The sequence below is a fragment of the Phaethon lepturus genome, unplaced genomic scaffold, assembly GCF_000687285.1.
Source record: "Phaethon lepturus isolate BGI_N335 unplaced genomic scaffold, ASM68728v1 scaffold497, whole genome shotgun sequence".
NCBI lineage: Eukaryota > Metazoa > Chordata > Aves > Phaethontiformes > Phaethontidae > Phaethon > Phaethon lepturus.
In genome coordinates, this window is record NW_010553786.1 from 14,196 (window position 1) to 34,789 (window position 20,594).

The 20,594-nt window shown below is 35.4% G+C and overlaps 1 protein-coding gene across 1 annotated transcript in view; it reads left to right on the plus strand.

The window, feature by feature from the left end:
- The window catches only part of LOC104616112 (attractin-like protein 1), a gene marked incomplete at both ends in the record, with an annotated part of 61,893 nt that overhangs the window by 12,509 nt on the left and 28,790 nt on the right, over positions 1 to 20,594 (plus strand). The window contains 3 exons of the mRNA XM_010291611.1: positions 9,451 to 9,664; positions 11,709 to 11,897; positions 17,416 to 17,634. Coding sequence (XP_010289913.1) covers positions 9,451 to 9,664; positions 11,709 to 11,897; positions 17,416 to 17,634 — 622 coding nt within the window. The remainder of the gene's footprint in view (positions 1 to 9,450; positions 9,665 to 11,708; positions 11,898 to 17,415; positions 17,635 to 20,594) is intronic.

Below are 20,594 nucleotides of genomic sequence, written 5' to 3' on the forward strand. Positions count from 1 at the left end.
AAATAAGAATATGGATCTGTTTTTCTCTCTGCTTTATTTGATACTCATATACTGAGAAAAACAACTTTGGTAACTGTTGTATATTTTACAAACTGTTAAAATAGTGTCGATAAATACTGCAGCCTAGAAGGACTTAGTTCTTTTATTTTTGTAGAAACAATGTGGGACTTTGTTTTTAATACACAAAGTCCTCGTTCTGGGACAAATTTAGGACATTTTCTTCATCATGTTTAGAATAATACAAAACATTGATGCTTTGGAAAGATTCAGGGTGAAGAGGCTGCCATTGTCTCCACTCTCTGTCCAGAGCTCATTGTGTATCAATAATTTCTCTTAATTCCAATGCTAAATTGGAAATCAATACATTGCCTCTTTTTAAAGGATAAGGAGAAGGTTTATTTGGTACTAAATTGAGGGACAAAACTAAGACATTTGTGGTGTCAAGTCAAAACACTGTTCAATTTGCAGATGTAGTCTAAAACTATCACCAGTAATTTAATGTCTCATTTGCATTTTCCATCGAAAAGAAATGAAATTCTTTAAGAGAATGATAAAGTAAACACAATGGATAGACTGTAGATTCCTGTACTAAAGGAAAATGACACTTGATTATATTTTCTTACATGCTGTTTTATTGACCTAGTAAGCAAAATATTATGAACGGGAAGGTTCAAGTTTTTCTGCAAAGTAGATTAAACAGCAATGTGAGGTTAATTAATTGTTCCTGCTAATATTCAAATGTTATATACTCATTTAGAAGTGCAATTAATTCTCTTGGGAATTTGCTCACAACTGGGGGATTTAAGTAAAAAATTTTCTTGTTAGCATGCAATAAATTCTGAGAAGATTTATTTTTGGTGTAGTAAGCATAAACAAAGATGAGAACAGTTTTAAACACTGCCTTTCATTATATAAACTGCAACTTTTCCTTTAACTCACTGTTCTCAGAGCTAAGCATCCTTTATAAATTATCCTATAAAAACCTACTTGAGTGTAGGTTGGAGTTAATTAGTGAGCTTTGCATGGCAATATTATTCATTGTTAGCCCGAAGTATTCTCAAAGGGCCGTATATTTTTATGGTCTTATCATGTGTTTGGTTGTAGAGAAGCTGACATCTACTTTTTTTCTGAATTAGTCCCACTTTACTACAGTTTCTAGCAGTCCTACTTTACTATTGTGGTTTTGGAAGTCTAATAAATTATTTCAGCACTTTGTCTCCATATTACAGTTATTACATTGACTGTCCAGTAGCTCCCCTCTAGTTTAACTGTCTTCCTACTTTCAGGAAACGGGGAGCTCAACTCATTTTGGATGCCTGAGAAGAGAACCTGAATTTCCAAAACAGTTGTCCCCTGTAAAGAAAAAAGCTCGGGAGTAGCTAAACCAAAGTCCCACTGGAATACTATCTATAATCTCTGTAGATGAAAATTAGGGAAGCTGTAGTCTCTTCGGTTTGCCAGATTTTACATGCTTTTTTTAACCAGTGCCACAACAGCAAAATTTGAAAACAGTAAGAGAAATAAGTGTTCCTATGACCTAATGCATGACTCCTCCTACTAATTACATCTAGATTTCATCATTTGCCTCTAATAGATACCGAGACACTTAAAAATCATTACGCTTGCTTTCACTGCTTATAATGTGTCATTCAGTGGGTAAATATTTACAAAATATGAAAAGTGCAGGTATCTAGCATGGTTAGACTTGATGCATATTTAAAGAATAGAAATCAAGCAATGAGGTAGTAAATAAGATGGATGGTTTATCTTCATATAGCTCTCATTTGCAGTAAGCAGGTTATTTTGTTCATAAAAATGCAGAAAAGAGGCAATTTAAAATCATAGATTCATAGAATAGTTTGAGTTGGAAGGGACCTTTATAGGCCATCTAGTCCAACCCCCCTGCAGTGAGCAGGGACATCTTCAACTAGAGCAGGTTGCTCAGAGCCCCATCCAACCTGACCTGGAATGTTTCCAGGGATGGGACATCTACCACCTCTCTGGGCAACCTGGGACAGGGTTTCACCACCCTCAGTGGGAAAAATTTCTTCCTTATCTCTAGTCTGAATCTTCCCTCTTTTAGTTTAAAACCATCACCCCTTGTCGCATTGCAACAGGCCCTCCTAAAATGTTTCTCCCCATTTTTCTTATAAACCCCCTTTAAGTACTGAAAAACTGCAATAAGGTCTTCCCAGACCCTTCTCTTCTCCAGGCTGAACAAACCCAACTCTCTCAGCCTTTCTTCATAGGAAAGAACTAACTGAAAACCCTTCTCAAAACTGTGAATGTTGTGGAAATGTGACCGCTAAGGGGTCACTGTATTTTCAGTTTAATTGTATGCTTCTTCCTAGGAAAACTATTTTCCTAGAAATCAAGGTGTTCAAGCAATTCTTGACAAGTTTGTTGAAGCTTAGTAATAAGATATTGTGATGCACACATTAGAAAATGAGTCAGAAGTGTGTCATACAGTTCCAGGACAATTAAAGGAGTTTAAATAAAGGTAGGGATAGATTTCTGAGAGAGATATATAATTCCTTAGCAATTTGCATACACTAAGAAACAGAGGAGAATTTTGAGACTCGATAGTAATTGGGTATTCAGTAAAAGGTAGACTTGCACACTTCACTAATCTGCAAATTATTCAGCCCTCATTAAATTAGTGCTGAGGCAGCAGTAGTGCTTGAAAAATGTGTCATGACTATAAATGCTCACTGTAGATCTCAAAGCAACGTAGTCTGACTTAAATTTTTCTGAGTAAACGGTGGATTTAACAAGAAGTATCAGCTTTCTAGTTAAGGTTACACAATTTTCCTTTCTAACATAGTTTTATAATTACTACTTAAAAGACAATGAGATTTGGGTGCTTTAGCATAAGAGAAGAGCACATTTTTGAAGTTATTAGTGATCAGTGTTTAATAAATTCCTGTAATGGCTAAAAACTTGCCTTATTTTCAATTGAATAGGACTGTAGATGTGAGTACAGAATGACGTTCTATTGGTATGTATTGTATGATTGCAATTTTGCTCTTCTTTCAAATGAATATAAACCCCTGTCTAGCAAGTTGTGTCAGAATTTAATAATTCCTAAATATTTTCTATCTTAACATAAAGTTTGATTTTGCACTTAAAAGGGTTTTTGGCAACCTGTTATCAGTGTTATAAAAGATTGTGCTATAAAAAGAGATAAACCATGACTAGCTGCATTTCAAGCACAAGTATATGGCTTCTAAGATGGGCTGTGAGTTCTAAAAACTGGGCTAGAAGGAAATAATGAGAGGAGAAATATTCTAGAGAATGGTTCTAAATTTTAAATAGTGTAGTGGGATAAAGGTATGGAATAATTCTCAAGATCTATTTGATTGCATTCTTCAGTGCAACATAAGTAAGGCCCTTTACAAGCTTTCCGAAAATGGATTTGGCCACCTGCTGTGTATCACATTGCTTTGTTTCACTGTAAAATTTTACTTTGATAATTTCTGAGTATTTTCCTCTATTCTTTTTTTTAACTGATAACTTCCCTAGAATGCTATTGAGTAAACTTTGTTGTTGTTGATGTTGGTTTAAAATGAATTATATATAATGTATAATGTGAGTTTTTAAAAAATCAGGCTCCAAGGCATGTCTTTGAAAGATTTTCCACTGAAACATTTGAAAGTATACATAATTTTTCAGAATATGGTGAGTAATAGTATTCCAGTAAAAATAGTCTCAATTTGAACAGCCAGAATATGAGCAGTGGTATTCTGTAATCATGTTTAAACAAATTCTGGCCTATACATGCTGAATAAAAATAGTAGATTGGAATTCGTATGTATTCGTATGAGCCTTGTTTCCTCCCTATCTTGTCCTCTTCCCACATGGTAAAATTAGGGCAAAGTTTTATGAACTTTGCCATTTCACATAGAAATCTCTAATGTAATCGGAATGATTCCTAAATCCTATCAAGAATAATTAGCTTTTTGACTAAATAATACAAATATCATTTATTTTGGTGACTTATTGTGGATGTATCATGATGTAGAATAAATGCAGCTTTTAGTTCTTAAAGATGTTAAATGGGAACAAAAATGTTCAACGCTGATGTCCAAAGTAATGATAAATCATCAGTTAAAAAGATAAAAGCATTTAAAAAAATTTTAGAGGCATAAATAGAAGATCATTCCCTAGATACAGTTGAGGATGTTGGTTAAGAGAGTCAAAGTTCAGATTATGATTCAAAGCAAATGGTCTCACGTCTGTGCAAAACAGCTTTTCCATTACTTACTAATAGCATTAGTAGCCCGTAATATGGCTCAAGTATTAGGGATGTGAAGACATCAAATAAACAAGTATTTTGATAGCTAATGTATAAAACTATGAAGTGCTGTTATTTTAATTACTAGATTTTTCCAACTGTTAGAATATTTGCATTTGCTTTACTAAAAAAATACTTTATTAAAACAAACACAACAATTAACTTCTGGTAGCTAGAAAGTAATTTCAGTTGAAATAATTTTAGGTTTTACAATGTCAGTAAAGAAGTAGGAGATATTGCCTGTCTTATTGTTCCATATTTATGGAAGAGTGGTACAGCTGAATATTAGTAGAACATGAATAATAAATTTTCCTCGCGGCCTTTTTTAATGCACTTTGTCACTGAAAATTCACTGGTCTGTCTTTGTATGTTTGTGCATATGTGCATGTAACATCTGAAGGGACATCCCTTTTACACTACCTCCCTGTGACACTGAAATCTTGGAGTAGCAATGTCTACTTCCATCCTGCATGCCGTCTAGTGTTTTGTTAATCAAGAGATGAGAGGGCAGAATGACCACAATTTTAACGAAGTTTCTAGGTACTAGCAGCTGTAAAAAAGAGATGTACCATTTATTTGGCTTCTAAATAAGTGAAGGTAGATATAGTCCCAAGTTGGACTAGATTGTCCATTCTTTTCTTGAAAGCTAGAGCATTGCAGAGTGTACTTTAGGTTAAGGAATTCTTGCACCTTTTCTAGAGACAGCAAATGCTCCCTTCCTTTACTATTTTGGAGTAATGAAGGAGTAGATAACTCTGATAAAATCTTTAGCTTCTATCAAAAGATATCAGCCATGCAGAAATCAATCAGATTCTGCGAGGAGGCAAGAGCTAGAGTGGGTCCTGCTGAGCTTAGACAGCAAACGTCTCCACATGACCTTGTTGCCTCTTTACTATTGGGAAACATGATGATCATGCATTTGGTATTCAAGGAAAATTCTAGTAATGGTAGGAACAACACGGTTTTGGAGCTCCCATTCACTTCTGTCTCCAGTGGACTGGCAGCTTCAGAAAGTCTGGACTACTTTAAAGCACCCAGGATAATTGTGAAATATGTTAGATACTGTAATAGTCAGCTTGAAGAACTGAGATCAATCAATGCACAATCAAATCACTTAGAAGAAGTTTCAGTACACTTCCACTCACCTGTTGTCTGGGTCCTTAGTAGTAAGCTAAGCAGCAGAACAACCGTGAGTCTGCAGAACAGCAGAACAACAGTGGTGAGACAAACATGTCTTAAATAAGAATGATTTCATGGACTAGGTCATGTCATTGTTTACTGACAATTCTTGCATGTGTACATGTTCACATGTGTATGCATTCACATGTGTGTTGGAGCTCTTCCTCCTTCCTCAAATAGAAAAGGAACTGATTTCTGATTGAGTTGCAGGTTCCTCTTCAACTCTGAATCGGAACAACTTACTAAGTGCCAAATACAGCGAGGATAGGTTACGTTTATCAGTTGTGGGTTTGGACATCTTGAAAGTACACATTCATCAGGGCCTTGAGAAAGAAAAACAAGCCTTCAGAACTCTGAGGAGTAACTTTCTTACCACTTACATGTTGAGCAAAGATCATCTGGCCTTCCAATAAAGAAGCTGGTATTCTTGAGAAGAAAAAATTAGACATATTTGGGGCTGATTTCATGTCAGCAAGTGTTTTTCTGAAGCGAAGAGTTGATTTGTATTGTGTTTTTCACCCACCTGGCTTGATAACAATAATTTTCAAGAGGCCTGGAAACTAGAATCTTAGATCAGTGAGTTTTGGATATGGAGAACAGGCAGCCTGGTTTTCTTCCTGTCTGATCCTCTTCAGAAGTATCTTTGGCAAGATATTCAAAGCCAAGAAACTAGTTTCCTACATTCATTTTGCATTAAATGAAACAGCCATGGAGTTCAAGTGAAGGGTCTCTAACTCTCATTATTTCTTAAGCCTGAAGAAGAAACTGGATTGGCATTCTCATTCAGCACCTTTGAAGTCCCTCAGTTGCTTCAAGTACTTTGAGACTCCCAGCTATTATGACTGAACCTTTCATCAGTTTCAGAGATAAGGACTAGATTTATGCTTTTTTTTTGTGAAGAAATTAGTTTATAGTCACAGCACACTGGTGGCTGCAGGTGTCACAGGTGGAACTTCCTGAATTTTCTATCCACTGTTTGTTTTTTCCTGTTCACTTCTGTGCAGTGCAGCAGCAGTCATTTTTGCTGCTAAGCTTTGGTGATACCAACATGCAACCTGTGCTATTGCCAGCAGTCTTCAGCTGTAGTCCACCACATCATGGAATTAATGCCACGTAATTGAATACCGCTTTAAGCATGTCCTTGGAGCATTTTGGTGGCCTACTTCTCAGATACTTACCATATTTTAATCAGACATTAAAAAAAATGGTTTGGATAATCTGTTTTTGGTGCCCTAACAACGTGCGCAGAGCAGCGTAAGCGAGCCTGCACGGCAGTAGCTTTGACGGTGTGCATTCGGTAGCGTGCTAATCAGTGTTCAGGTCTGTGTGTTGATGTGTTACACTAGCAAACAGCCAAAGATGGTACATATGGAATTTGAGATATCTGACAGGATGACTACAAGTTGTCCAGCTACTACAGCTGTTAAGAATGGTGATTACTACGTTACGTGTTGCTTTTGCTAGAAGTTTTTCATTTCAGGGGTGCTGCTTTTATCTCCTAAAGCTACTCTGGCTTTCATGATGCTCCCTGGGACTTTGTCATCATTAAAGGGGTTCTGAGACACTCTCCTGCTCAAATAGAAGAATTTCTCTTCAAATGTCACTGCTGCACTGTCAGTTTTCATTATTGGCCTGACAAGCTTTTCACCACAACTGGAATAGGATGGTGAATATCTGTTTTCTATATATGGATGCTGAGGCCAAATTATTTGACAGTGCAATTAAAACAGTCAGTAATATGTTGAAGGGTCTCTTGGCTGGAATTCCTCATCCCCAAAGTAGCTATTTAGGTTTGTTTAAGGTCTGTGTTTGCCAGCAATTTATCTTGCCTAAGCCCCTGATTTTTTTTTTTTCATACATGCCTGCTGTGCATGCTTAGCATTCTACAGAGAGATGTCTAGAGACATGCATAAATATCTGAGGTTTTCTGATGCAGGTGAACCATGTGCATATACAGCGATCTAGGCAACTAAATAACAGATATATTATCTACCACTTTCCAGATACCCAAGTTCCACTTTCACTACTTGCATCTTGTTCTCTCCAGTATCCAGAACGTGGGACTCTCAGGCACCTGGAAAGTTGGTCACCTGGGGTAGCAATGAAGTTATGAAGTAAATAGAGAAGTAAGACACTAGAGTCGGCGGTGGCATTTTCGCTGAATGTTCTCGTTGCTATTCAAGAGTCTCCCAGAGTGCATCACTGCTTACGGAATGGAACATTTCTTAGTTTTCTGGTTCATTTAAGTCTGCTCTTGCATCTGTAAATCTGTTAGTTGCGGTAGCAATTTTTGTTTGATTGTGCTCCCAACTGATACGACGGAAGAAGAAGAGAGCATAGGGAGTACATTTTAGGGAGGTCAGGAATACTGATTATCTACCTACTGATATTTTTAAAAGAGTAATTACCACTGGTAGTTGTGAAGCAAAATTGATAATCCTTCATATTTCAGTTTGGTCTAATGAGGCAGGATAAGAAGAGGAATGCCCTGATCAGGTGTAGATTTAAGAGCTCTGAAAGGTTTTTTTCAGCCATGGATTAAACCTGAGTGGACAAAGAAAAATGTCAGATCAGAGATGAAAGATCTCTCTGAGAGATGACGGCAGTGACTCTTGGTTCACTTGTGATGAAACAGCACATAGATTTTGAACCATGGCAGGTTCCCTTTGGGTATATTATAGTGTTTTAGATATCTTGGCCTGTAAATTAAATCAGTTGGGAGCCTACTTCACAATCAGATCAACAGCTGTGCTTCGGAGCTGACAACATCTGTCCTTTGCCTGACGCGGATAGCTGTGCTGTTTGGTGCTCTGGTATTCCCCTACGACCACATACCTGTCACAGCACGTGAATCTCTGTTCCTTATGTCTAAACTAGGGTTAATGAAAACTGCCTGCACAGAGATTACAGGAGGAAATGTGTTTGTTTTCGGTATCTTGAGATTTTTACAGTGAGGGAAGCAAGAAATGTATGTAGATTTATCCTGGAGCAAGCAAAGGCCTTTATTCCTCAAAACCCTCTTTGTTTTTTGGTAGTTGTATAAAGAAAAAATAATAAAAATGAGTAAAATTTGTGATGTAATTTTACTGATATATCCTAAATATTTTTTTGAGAACTAATGCTTTTTATATTTTCTAGACTAGTTTTTTTATAGCTTATATATCAATAATAAAAGTATATTCAATGTGTACTTAATGGCACTGGAGTTGTGGATGTGCCACTTTCATCTCTGTCTCTGAATTGCCTAAAGATGTTGATCAGTATCAGCAATACAGATTTTGGAGGATGGAATATTTATCCTGTTTTTTCCTGAACTTTGATTTCTGGGAATTGCTGTTAACTTATGTGTGTTTTAGTATCGACATTGGCCTAGCAATTAGTAATCAGTGTAGTAGCCACTGGGGAAGAAAAAAAAAAAAACCCACCAAAAAATTTCATTACAACCATTTGGTGTGGTTTCTGACTGTATCTAATAATAGTCATCAGAACTGACTTTGAACAGAAAAAACACAGAATTTTTTTTTTTTTTAAGTAGAATGGAAGCTTGTAGTGGGTGGGGATTTTGGTTTTTTTGGGGGGAGGGACTGTTCAGAAAGATAGAACAATTAAGATAAAAGCTGTATGGGCAATGACTGATGAGATGGTAAAGTGAGAAAAGAACATGGTGAATTCTTTTGAAATGTTAAGCTGTTTCTGCTGAGCTATTTTAAATGTTTTTTTTTTTTTTTAAGTAGAATGGAAGCTTGTAGTGGGTGGGGATTTTGTTTTTTTTGGGGGGAGGGACTGTTCAGAAAGATAGAACAATTAAGATAAAAGCTGTATGGGCAATGACTGATGAGATGGTAAAGTGAGAAAAGAACATGGTGAATTCTTTTGAAATGTTAAGCTGTTTCTGCTGAGCTATTTTAAATGTTTTTTTTTTTTTTTTAAAAAGTCATTTTTAACTAATCTCACATTTGTTTCATTCTGATTCATAGAAGATTTCACCTTGGGTAGGTTTACGCAAGATCAACATCTCCTACTGGGGATGGGATGACATGTCTCCTTTTACAAATACAACTCTGCAGTGGCTTCCTGGAGAGCCAAATGACTCTGGCTTCTGTGCGTATCTAGAAAGAGCAGAGGTGGCAGGTCTGAAAGCAAATCCATGCACTGCAATGGCAGATGGTCTTGTGTGTGAAAAACCTGTTGGTAAGCGATCTCTTATACTCAGTTTCTGTTACTGTCGTGATTAGCAAGTTGCTTGGGTTTTCATTTGGCTAAGAGAGAGTTTTTGACAGTTTGGATTAAATATTTTTTTATTATATTTAAAAATCAAATTTATTTTTTTAAAGTACTTTTTTATTTTTGAAAAATATGTGACTTTAATCTAGAAAACAAATAATATTCCTAAAGCAGCAAATATTTATTTCTGAATTAGCTTACATGGCGTAGTTTGCATTACACCAGAAGTCTTGTAAGTTACCTTTAAATCAGTAGTAGTGACAACAGTGACTGTAGCGTGAAAGTCTGTTGGAGATGTTCAACAAGGCTGATGTTTTCTTTCTGAATCTCACTGAATGTTAATGAACATTTTAATGGTCTGAAAGGCTGACAAAACCAAAATTCTTGTTTCCATCTTTTAAGTTTGTTTTTTGTATAGATTACTGTGGCAAATAGTCACTTGACAGTTCAAATTCCCATTTTTATGCTTCTATTGTCCTGTGTTTCTCTTCATAGCTGTGAGGTTGAGCATATGAAGATCTTCAAATTTCTCCTTCAGATTTATTTTGGACATTGGCTGTGCAAGATTGGAAAATAGCTGCATTGGTGGTGTGTTGGAAACACTGCCTATCAATCTGATGTTTTTTCTGTGAAATTGTCAGAGTTGTTAACTTGAGTAGCCAAAGCGTGATCTTACCAATCCTTTATTCTCTTATAAGCAATTCCAAATAGTAACATAATTGAAAAGTATATATTGTACACTTGTTGCTACTGCCATCTGTATTTCCTAAAAATTCATCTTTCACAGTGTTCTTAATTTTAAGTTAATAGTTAATTATTTACCACACGTTTCTCAGAATAGTAACAGATACAGTCACAATGGAAGAGACATCTCAAAATGTAAAGCATACACTAGGTGGAACGCAAATGATGTTATTAAGATGCAGTTCAACATTATATTCATCTGTCACTGCTGCCTTGTTTTAGGTTTGGTTTTTTTTTTGATCTTGAGGTGCTTCAAAGGCTGCAGAAGTCAAAGTATTTCAGTCATATGAGAATACTTTGATAGTTCAGCTGATATTTGTTAGCTTTTTCTTTGTATTTTTTATTAATTGTGAACCACAGTTTGAATACATGCATAGTAGGTCAAATCCAGGAACACCCTCGGTTAAATGGTTTGGATTGTACTATATTAGCAGATGAAGAATGGCTTAAGAACTTCGCTGGTATTGAATATGAGTCAATAATACATAAAAACATGGCAGTATATAGGAGGGCTTAATCCCAATGTTTCACAAGGTGCTTCTGTATGAAAAATGTAGTGCTATGTATGCTTTTGTATAAGAATTATTATACTCTTGTTCTTGTACATTTTAGAGTTTTATTTGAAATAAAAGCAAAAAACAGGAGTTAGGATACACAAGTTCTTTTTGTGAGTTAGCACTTTTTGATGTGGTCTCTAGTAGAGAAAAACAAACAACAAACCAAAAAATCCCAACCAACCAACCAAAAAAAAAAAACCAAACCCCACCCAAATCTGTTTGGCATTGAATAATGTTCCTTTTGTTACTTTCCCATTGGATTCTAGTGACTTTCTTATGTACACTGTAAAGCAAAAATTTAGGAGATAAGTAGTAAATAGAATATTTGTTGTTTTATACATTGCTGAATCAATGAGAACAATCAACCCAAAACTCTACTATACTTGTTAAAGAAGTTTGAAACAGATTTTATGTCATGTATGTGTAAGTAACTAAGCTGACATTACCAGGCAATGAATATTAATGTTTTTATTTTAGTATATAGATAAAATCGGTATGAAAATTTTTAGATGGACTCTTAGAGCTATAGTATGACTCATGCTGACTATTACTTAATAATTTTAATAAAATATTATTGTATTTATATACTGCAACATAAGTTTAGGTGAAGTTATTTATAGCTAATTAAGGAAGCAAATGGAACATATGATTAAATAAAAAGGAGATTGAACTTGTGTTTAAAATAATAAATGTTTGTGGTTCTTTTCCAGTCAGTCCCAACCAGAATGCCAGACCCTGCAAAAAGCCATGTTCCCTACGAACAACATGTTCTAACTGCACAAGTAATGGTATGGAATGCATGTGGTGTAGCAGTACAAAACGATGTGTTGACTCAAATGCCTATATAATCTCCTTCCCATATGGACAGTGTCTAGAATGGCAAACTGCCACATGCTCCCGTGAGTATCTTAATGAACATTCATCCTATTAAATATACTGTTGTATTTTTTTCCACTCAAAAGAGCGTCTGTATGAATAGGATTCAGCACATTCCCTAAAGATAAAAATAATTTCAGATGAATGACTTATATAGCTACTAACACGAGTAGTTAATACTGTGTATGTATTTTCTACATACAGATAAAATACTGGCAGTTCTTTTATGGTGAAATGTATTTAGTATTTTGAAAGAATAAAAAATATTTATTCTTTTCAGATAAAGAAAAAATACCTGGATTGTTTCTAGGACCAGTGTTATTGTGTCAAACAATGGACATGAGTTGTGACAGAAGGCTGTTAAAATTAGATAAATAATATGTAGAACTTAGACTTATATAACATCAAGTTATTAAAAAAAGATGAGCTGCATTCAGAGTTTTTAAGATTCTAAATATTTTGTCAGATTCAAGGAAGCCAATCTTCTGAATATGCAAAGATAAAAACAAGATTATAATAATGATAGTAATAGCCTTAAGAATATTGTAATACAGATGCAAAATGAATGGTCTTGGTCTTCCTTAGATTCTTCTCACTTGCAAATGCTGATTATTAACCCTTGCAGATTGTTCATCCTCTCCATGGAAATAGAAGGAATTCTGTTAGGCCATCAGGCAGGTAAAGGAGATGCAGAAAACCTTTGTCCTGTGTGATCGGACTGGGTCAGGCTGTATTAATGTTCAAGGTTGCTCATTTCATCCCTTTGAGGTAAAAGGCAAGTGATTTCTTACTTTGTCAAGCAGCAAAGGTACTCCCCAGATGTCCCCTTTGGAAGCACATTTCATCAGAAATTGATACAATGCCTCTCTAGGAGAGCAAGAAACCTACTCAGTGTACCTTTCGTTATACCATTCACCTACAGGTACTTCTTCCCAAGTCTGTGGTGACTGGAACTTTAAGTTCAGCACCATGCAGTTCCAGCGTATATTGGTGCCATAATTCATGTAGATGCTGGAGCAAGCTGCCTGGTGCCTTAGACTCCTGTCTCAGTTGTAGTTTATTTAGAACAATTCCTCAGTTGCCATCCTATGGAAGATTGGTTCTTAGTATTTTTACTGTCCTTCAAGATTTGATTAAAATATTTTCTACCTGTAAAGGACTCCAGTCTAGCGGGGCCCAAAAATATGTATGACTTCTGAAGTGTACCACTGAACTCTCATTATTGCTCTTCTCTGTGAGAGTGTTTTTCTAGTTACTTCTGACTTCCTTTCCCTCTCCATAAGGGTCTGTTAATATCAGCACCCTTGGAACATTTATTTCTGGATATGTTGTGGCAGGATTGATGATATTGACAACAAGAAGCAACTTGCTTCAGGGTCATAATTAGATCATGATTCCATTTAATACTTTATGGATACAAATACGAAAAAATACAAAAGGTAGTTACTTGCTTTCACCTAAGCCTCAGCAAAATAGTAAGTAAGGCCCTGACATATCTGTTAGAGGAACCATTGATATAGCCTAATCGTAGGAGAAAGGAATGGCTATATGTACCAGGCCACTACATATATCTGGGTTAAAGGAAAACAAGGAATAAGAAAATTTTTCTTTCAGGTAAAACTGGCCAAGAGCCAGTATTCACAGAGAATGACTAAGTTTGGAAAGGAACTTCAAGATCATCAAGTCCAACCAATTAACCCAACGCCACCATGTCCCCTATACTATGTCCTGAAGTGCTACATCTAGTCGTTTTTTGAATACTTCCAGTGATGGTGAGTCCATCACCTCCCTGGGCAGCCTGTTGCAGTGCCTGACCACCCTCTTGGTGAAGCAATTTTTCCTAATATCCAATCTAACCCTCCCCTGGTGCAACTTGAGGCCATTTCCTCTCATCCTGTCACTAGTTACTTGGGAGAAGAGACCAACCCCCTCATCGCCACAACCCCCTTTCAGGTAGTTGTAGAGAGCAATAAGGTCTCCCCTCAGCCTCCTCTTCTCCAGACTGAACAACCCCACTTCCCTCAGCTGCTCCTCATAAGACTTGTGCTCCAGACCCCTCACCAGCTTCGTTGCCCTTCTCTGGACACGCTCCAGCACCTCAACATCCTTCTTGTAGTGAGGGGCCCAAAACTGAACACAGGATTCAAGGTGCGGCCTCACCAGTGCTGAGTACAGGGGCACGATCACTTCCCCACTGTTCCTCTTAACTGAGATTCCTTCTTCATCTTTACTAATCGTAGAATACAATGAACAGTACAATGTTGACCTGTTCTGGTAAACTTTTATGCTTAGTTAGTAAATTTCAGACATTAATCCAGGTTCTAGTGTCCAGGTTCAGCGTGGACGAGAAGTTGGGTTTACATGTTCCGTGGGTCCTTACGTCATCTAAACCCAGCCATCAGCCCACGTTTGGTCTAAGAATAGAGAAATAATAGGAATGCTTAATCTCTTGTCCCATGTATTTGGAATAATAATAGTGTAATTATGTAAAGGTTTCTCTCTCTTAACAGTTCACTAAATTTTTTTTCGCTCCTGTAAGGAATCAATTTTGTAACTTATAAAATATTAATAGTGAGTTGTGGCAGAAGATAAGTAGATTGAAAATTCAGAGATAAAATTGACAGGACACCACATGAATGATGCTTAGCTTATTTTAAAATAGCATATATTATGTCAGCCTGAACTTCTAATTTTGCTTTTGTGTTTCTGTAGTATTTACACATCATGCAGGTTCGACTTTTTTTTTTGGGGTAACACAAACTGGTTTTAATTTGTCATTTTTGTCAGGTCTGTAAAAGTTTATATTAAATAAGGAAAACAGGATTTGCTGTATACTGGTTCATCATTACATAAAGGCATTTTTATAGGAAAATGTATTTTCTATTCCACAAATTAAAGAAAAGCAAGATTCTATGTCCATAAGCAGGTTTTTTTTTTCCCAGAGTTTTAAAGCATTAGATATTTGGCACTTAAACAGGAAAATGAATGTCCAAATGAAACATGGTTCTGACATTGTTTCAGCCCAAATGACTTCAGAATTTTATTAAATAGATATATCATTATTGTTGCTGAGGTAAGGAAGTATTAAGTGGATTCCCTTATCAAGGGATAGTGTTACTACTTACCTGAAGAATGGAATGTAGCTATCCCTTTTTAAAAAAATAATCTTTTTAAAATTTTATTTTTATTTTGAATGACTGATCTGAGGTTTTGGATGTTTTGCTCTGAATGAAAAAAATAAATCACACAAGTATGTGTGATTTAAAAGAAAAAATATAACATCTGAGAACTTCACATTTATTTCCACAACTTGGAATTAAAATGAAGAACACTGTTTTATTCGTGACATTTTGTCATTTTAATACCTGCTTGCCAAAAAGTTGCATTCCACTCTTCCCCACATCTTCCATCCATTATGACTTTTGATTGAATAGCTGATAGCTGATCTTGGACCACCTCTAGAATTTCAAAGAAAAAAAAACATCTGCTTGAATATTCTCTTCTTCCATAAACAATAACTTCTCAGTTAGCTCTCTTCAGTTTTTCAGCTGAATGCCACTACAGAGAATATCTGAGGATTTTTACTTTTGGTTCGGTTTTATCTTCCATGAAGATAGCGCAGCTGATACTTCAGAGCCGCTTTCTCCTGGCTTTATAAATAGCAGCATGAAAATTGTTTGGCTCATTTACAGTGCAGCTCTGAAAGGGCAAGCCAGCCAGTACAGAATGGTGGTCTTTTATTTTTCTGCTGATCTTCTAATGTATTAAAAAATAAAATTGTACCATTCAGCTTCAGATCTGATTAGATCTGGTTTAAAGCTGATTTGTCACATGATTGATGTTAATTTCCAAGAAGAGTTGAGCTCCTTTCCCCTCCCTCCTCCCACTTTTTCCATATTTGAGAAACTTGCAACTTTTCCTTCCGCTTGGATTCTTCCAAGTCTAATGATACAAAAGCTCATGCTCCAGCTTTCCATGCTCATAAAGCCCGTCTTGAGATCTCATTCAGATTCTTAACTGCCTGTTTTCTTGATATCTGCATGTGTCTTTAGGCTACTGGAGTATTTCTTCTCCGAGAACTTTCATTACTTTTAAACAATGTTAATAGTTGCTGAGGTCAGAGGAGCTAGATTTACTCTGCTGCCCATTTATTTAATTAGAAATGAAATTGTTCTGCTTAGGTATAACCTTTATAGCACGGATTCAAGTATTGCCTTTATGGAGTAGAGTGGTCCAGGTGTCGTGAACCTGAGTATGAGATGGATATAGTGTCCGGGCTGCAGCTGAGCCAAATTGGGAGGTTACACTCATGTAGAAGCCATTTGAGTGTCCTCAAAAAAACCCCCACAAACCTTTAAAATACTTTCTTTTTAAAAAGAAACTTAGACTATTTCTGGCTTCCTGGTAGGATCTTCCTGAAGTTCATGTATGCTTTTAAATGTTATTTTTTGAGTGTCTACCAAGTTAATGTGAGGAGAGACAGGGACCAATATTCAAATGACTCTGATGTTAATTTGATTCAGTATTACAGCATTAATTTAAAAAAAATGAAGATGTAGAAGAAAAAGCTGAGATAAACTTGTGAACTCTAATGGTGTTCCTGAAGATACTAAATTATTAATTTGTTATTAATAAGAAATGGCAGTAACTTCAGAATATGAATTTTATTTGGTTCTAAACAGATTTCTTAAGATATGAAGATGACCATTTCCATGAGAAATTAAATTATTTAAATAAAAACAGTAGAATATAAAAGAACTAGATTTGATTTTTAGTATGCAAATTAAAAATGAAATCTGGTTTACTCTAACAGACAAGACCCTTAAGACACAGTTCAATCAAATGGGATTGAATTAAGACTTGTAGTTCAAGAATCCTTTTTTTTTTTTTTTTAATGTGTAGTGTGCTAGCTTGTTTCAAAAGTTCTATATAAGAAGACTGAGTCATGTTTGTAGATGAATACTCAGGTGTGATCCTGGGATACTTCATACCCAAATAAATTTTTCATTTGAATTAGAATTATCATGATTTTTGGATTATCATTATTATGATGATTATCACTCTTATTTGGATTATTGACCTTGTCTTGAATTCTAGAGTTTTCCTGTTGGAAGTGCTGTTTACATCAGTAGAATTACTAAAATATGCATCCCATAATATACATTAATAATAAGCACAGAATAGAATGTATTTATTGTGGTATTTCTTGAAGATGTGTAATATTATTGTTCTGTTTCATCATCTTTGTTTATTTGAAATCTTTGTTGTTGCATTGTGGTGTAGCAAACACCTGCTGTGTATTTTGTCATCTTTAAAGTACAACTTTTAAAGAAAATTAAGATATTCTTCCTAATGTTACTTAAATTTTTAAACTTACAAAAGGCAATAGAAATGCAAAATTGTTTCCTCACTCACTGTTGTAAAATCCTAGCATCTTCTTTAAAAAAATAAACAAACAAAACCCCAAAAAACCCAAACCAACACTCAAAACAAAAAAACCCCAAACCCCCTTGCATTAATATTGTACTCTATGTAATAAAGCTCAAAACTGCTCTGGATTGAGGACCTGCGGACAATGTTTGGAACAGCCTGGGTGTGGATGGTGTAACGATCCCAGTAACACTGGAAAAGGACAATGTTTGGAAGGATCATCAAGAGGACCAATGAAACCTGTTGGCATGCACTCTAATGAAATGGTGCTTGATGCTAGTCTTTGTCCAAAAGAGAAAAATTATGAGTGGTCTTTTATCCAGTGTCCAGGTAAGGCCTGCTTCCATTCTCTTTTATATCTGAAATAAGAGATGTCTATCTGTTTAGGCATGCCAAATTAACCTAATTATTTTGAGTAACACAAATAACATTTGCATGAGAGACTCGTTTTTCCAAAATATTTCTTAAATATATAGTTTGTTAGTCTCTGTCTACTGAACACAAATGTGCTCACTGTCACACAGGTTCACACGTGAAATTTAATGCAAATAGTTTAACCAAATTTGCATTTATTTGTAAGTTTTCACCCATCTTATCCTTCTGTTTTTTCAAATCCAACTATGTGAATTTGCTTCAGCTTTTGCTTCCTTCTGGTTTCTGTATCCATCAAAAAAGAGCGCAGTTGAGGAGAAATTATCTATCTGACTGCTGATGGCCAGCAGCAGGAAGTTCCTGCGTCCCAGTGCTCACACAAAAGTCCAGCTGACCTTGAGAATGGGTGGCTGCCAAATATCTGAGCTATGCCTCCAGTCTACCTTTTAGACATTTTGAGTAAATAGAATGTATGCTTTTGTAACCTTAAAGAGGATCTATGAAGTCTAAATTTAAGCTGTAGCAATGTGACAATAGTATTTTAAATTTTAAGTTCATTGAAAAAGTAAGCAAGATATGAGGTGCTTTAAGACCGTGGAAGTGGAGCTGGTGCAGCCTCCTGAGTGGAAATACTCAAATCCTGAAAGCAGTGTTGTTACAGCAATGTAGTAGTGCAGGGAAATGGAAAGCACATCAAGTGATTGCTGTGATAAGTATAGTAAAACGTGTTAGTAATATACATTACTATGGACCCTGGGGAGTTTGACAGACCTCCAGTGGTAATTTACAGTAAATAATACAGTTTAAAAGACAGCTTGAAAACTTTTTTTTTAGAATAAATGGTGTAATTGTGCTGAAGTTATTTTTCTAGCAAGTGTTTCTGTTGTTGATAACTTTGGAAACTGGGGCTTCTCTCTGATCAAAACTTTTATGGGCACATGCAGCTATGTTTGCTCTCCTGGGTACTTTTTTCATCAGCATATTCGCTGTATATATGTGTGTGTATGCATATATATGTGTGTATATATATTTATATGTAAGTGTGCGTATCACTATATTATTTAGAAAGCAGAATCTCTGCAGAGATTTTTATTTTGGTAACTTTTAAAAAAATACATAGGTAGAGAGTAGATTTTTTTTAAATTTTAGAACACTGTCAAACATTCTAAGTTAAAACTAAAAAACTCCAAACCACTGAAGAAAGAAACCTCTAGTAAAGGTATGGAAACAATAGAATGACATTACATTGTATGCAAACTTCAGTATTTTGTATGCTAAAATACAGGTATGTTGATAATATGTGCATTATTAAACTGTCACTTCAATACAGAGTATTCACTAGTGAAATTGTAATGAGTATAAATATTGCTTGTTTAAAATGTTTGAGTTAGATTTCATCATCTCTGTTGTGATAGGACACGGGGTAATGGTTTTAAACTACAAGAGAGTAGATTTAGACTAGATGGAAGGAAGAAATTTTTTACAATGAAGGTGGTGAAACCCTGTCCCAGGTTGCCCAGAGAGGTGGTAGATGCCCCATCCCTGGAAACATTCCAGGTCAGGTTGGACGGGGCTCTGAGCAACCTGACCTAGTTGGAGATGTCCCTGCTCACTGCAGGGGGGTTGGACTAGATGGCCTTTGAAGGTCCCTTCCAACCCAAACTATTACATGATTCTATTTGTTTAATATTTATTCTTCATGGATAAAATTCTGTATTCATTGTATGTTCTGATCAAGAAGTCACTGAAGTTACACTTCAATTAAAAAACCCACTAGTTTTATGAGTTTGAGACAAATCCTACTGAAGTCATAGAAATAAAATTTCAATTGATGTGAAATTTCATTTTGATTGGTATAGGCTGTAGGGTTTGTTCCTAAGTTTTTGTTTTCTTTTTCTTAAAATATTATCTGTAATGTATGATACTAACACGTTTTACTATACTTAGCACAGCAATCACTTGATGTGCTTGAAATAAGATAGAATTGATTCTAAATCTATATAAGCTTTCAGAACAGTTTGTAGTTTGGATGAAAATAAAGATAAATAGGTTATAACATGCAGTTCGAAGATTATTCTGCCACATTGATGAATAGTTGGCTAAACCATTCATGTTCATTCATGTATGCACTTAGTTTTCCTTGTAGTTCATATCTATGCTCTTCATAGTGCCTCTGGGCAACTCTGTTGGTGATAAGTATTTTAAATTCATTCTCATTTTCTGTCTGTTCAAATCTTTAAAACTATTATTCAGCAGGTAGCATAAAAAAATGTTTGTGAGTGGTCATTTTGAAATCAATAGTCCTCAAAGCAGCTGTGATAGTATTTCTTTTGATATGAATAAATTTTTTTTCATCAGATTTGTATTTTATATGAACTATTGTTATAAATGAAATGGAAAATATAATGTATATAAAAAAAACAGTGTTGGGATTTCCTCTCATGAGAAGACCTGTTTCAGTAGAATGCAAGCCAAATTTGTCTTCAAAGCCTAAATTTCTCGTCTGAAAAGCAGTGTTAATTGATTCTAACTAGTCCGTTTAAAACTAGTTGAATTACCTTTACACTAGATACAGATTGTAATGTGACATGCTTTTTATATATTTTTCCCTAGTATTAAGTATTTCTTAAAACTATAATTATGAATATTTGTCAGCATCACCAACCATTTCAACACAGAGGTCAAAAGCAAATTAGACATCTAATTGCTTATGTCCAGGGCAGCCCTGCTGAAGATTCAGATAAATCACATTTGTATGTGTGAGGAAAATGACTCTGTTGCTTCTACTGATGTATGTTAAAATCACTTTAGGAAAAAATGACTTTTTAAATTTAACTCCTAGTTCATATTTTAAGATCATTACAGTGTCTCATTATTTTAATTATTATTTGAATTATTTAATACTGATGTCTTCAGTT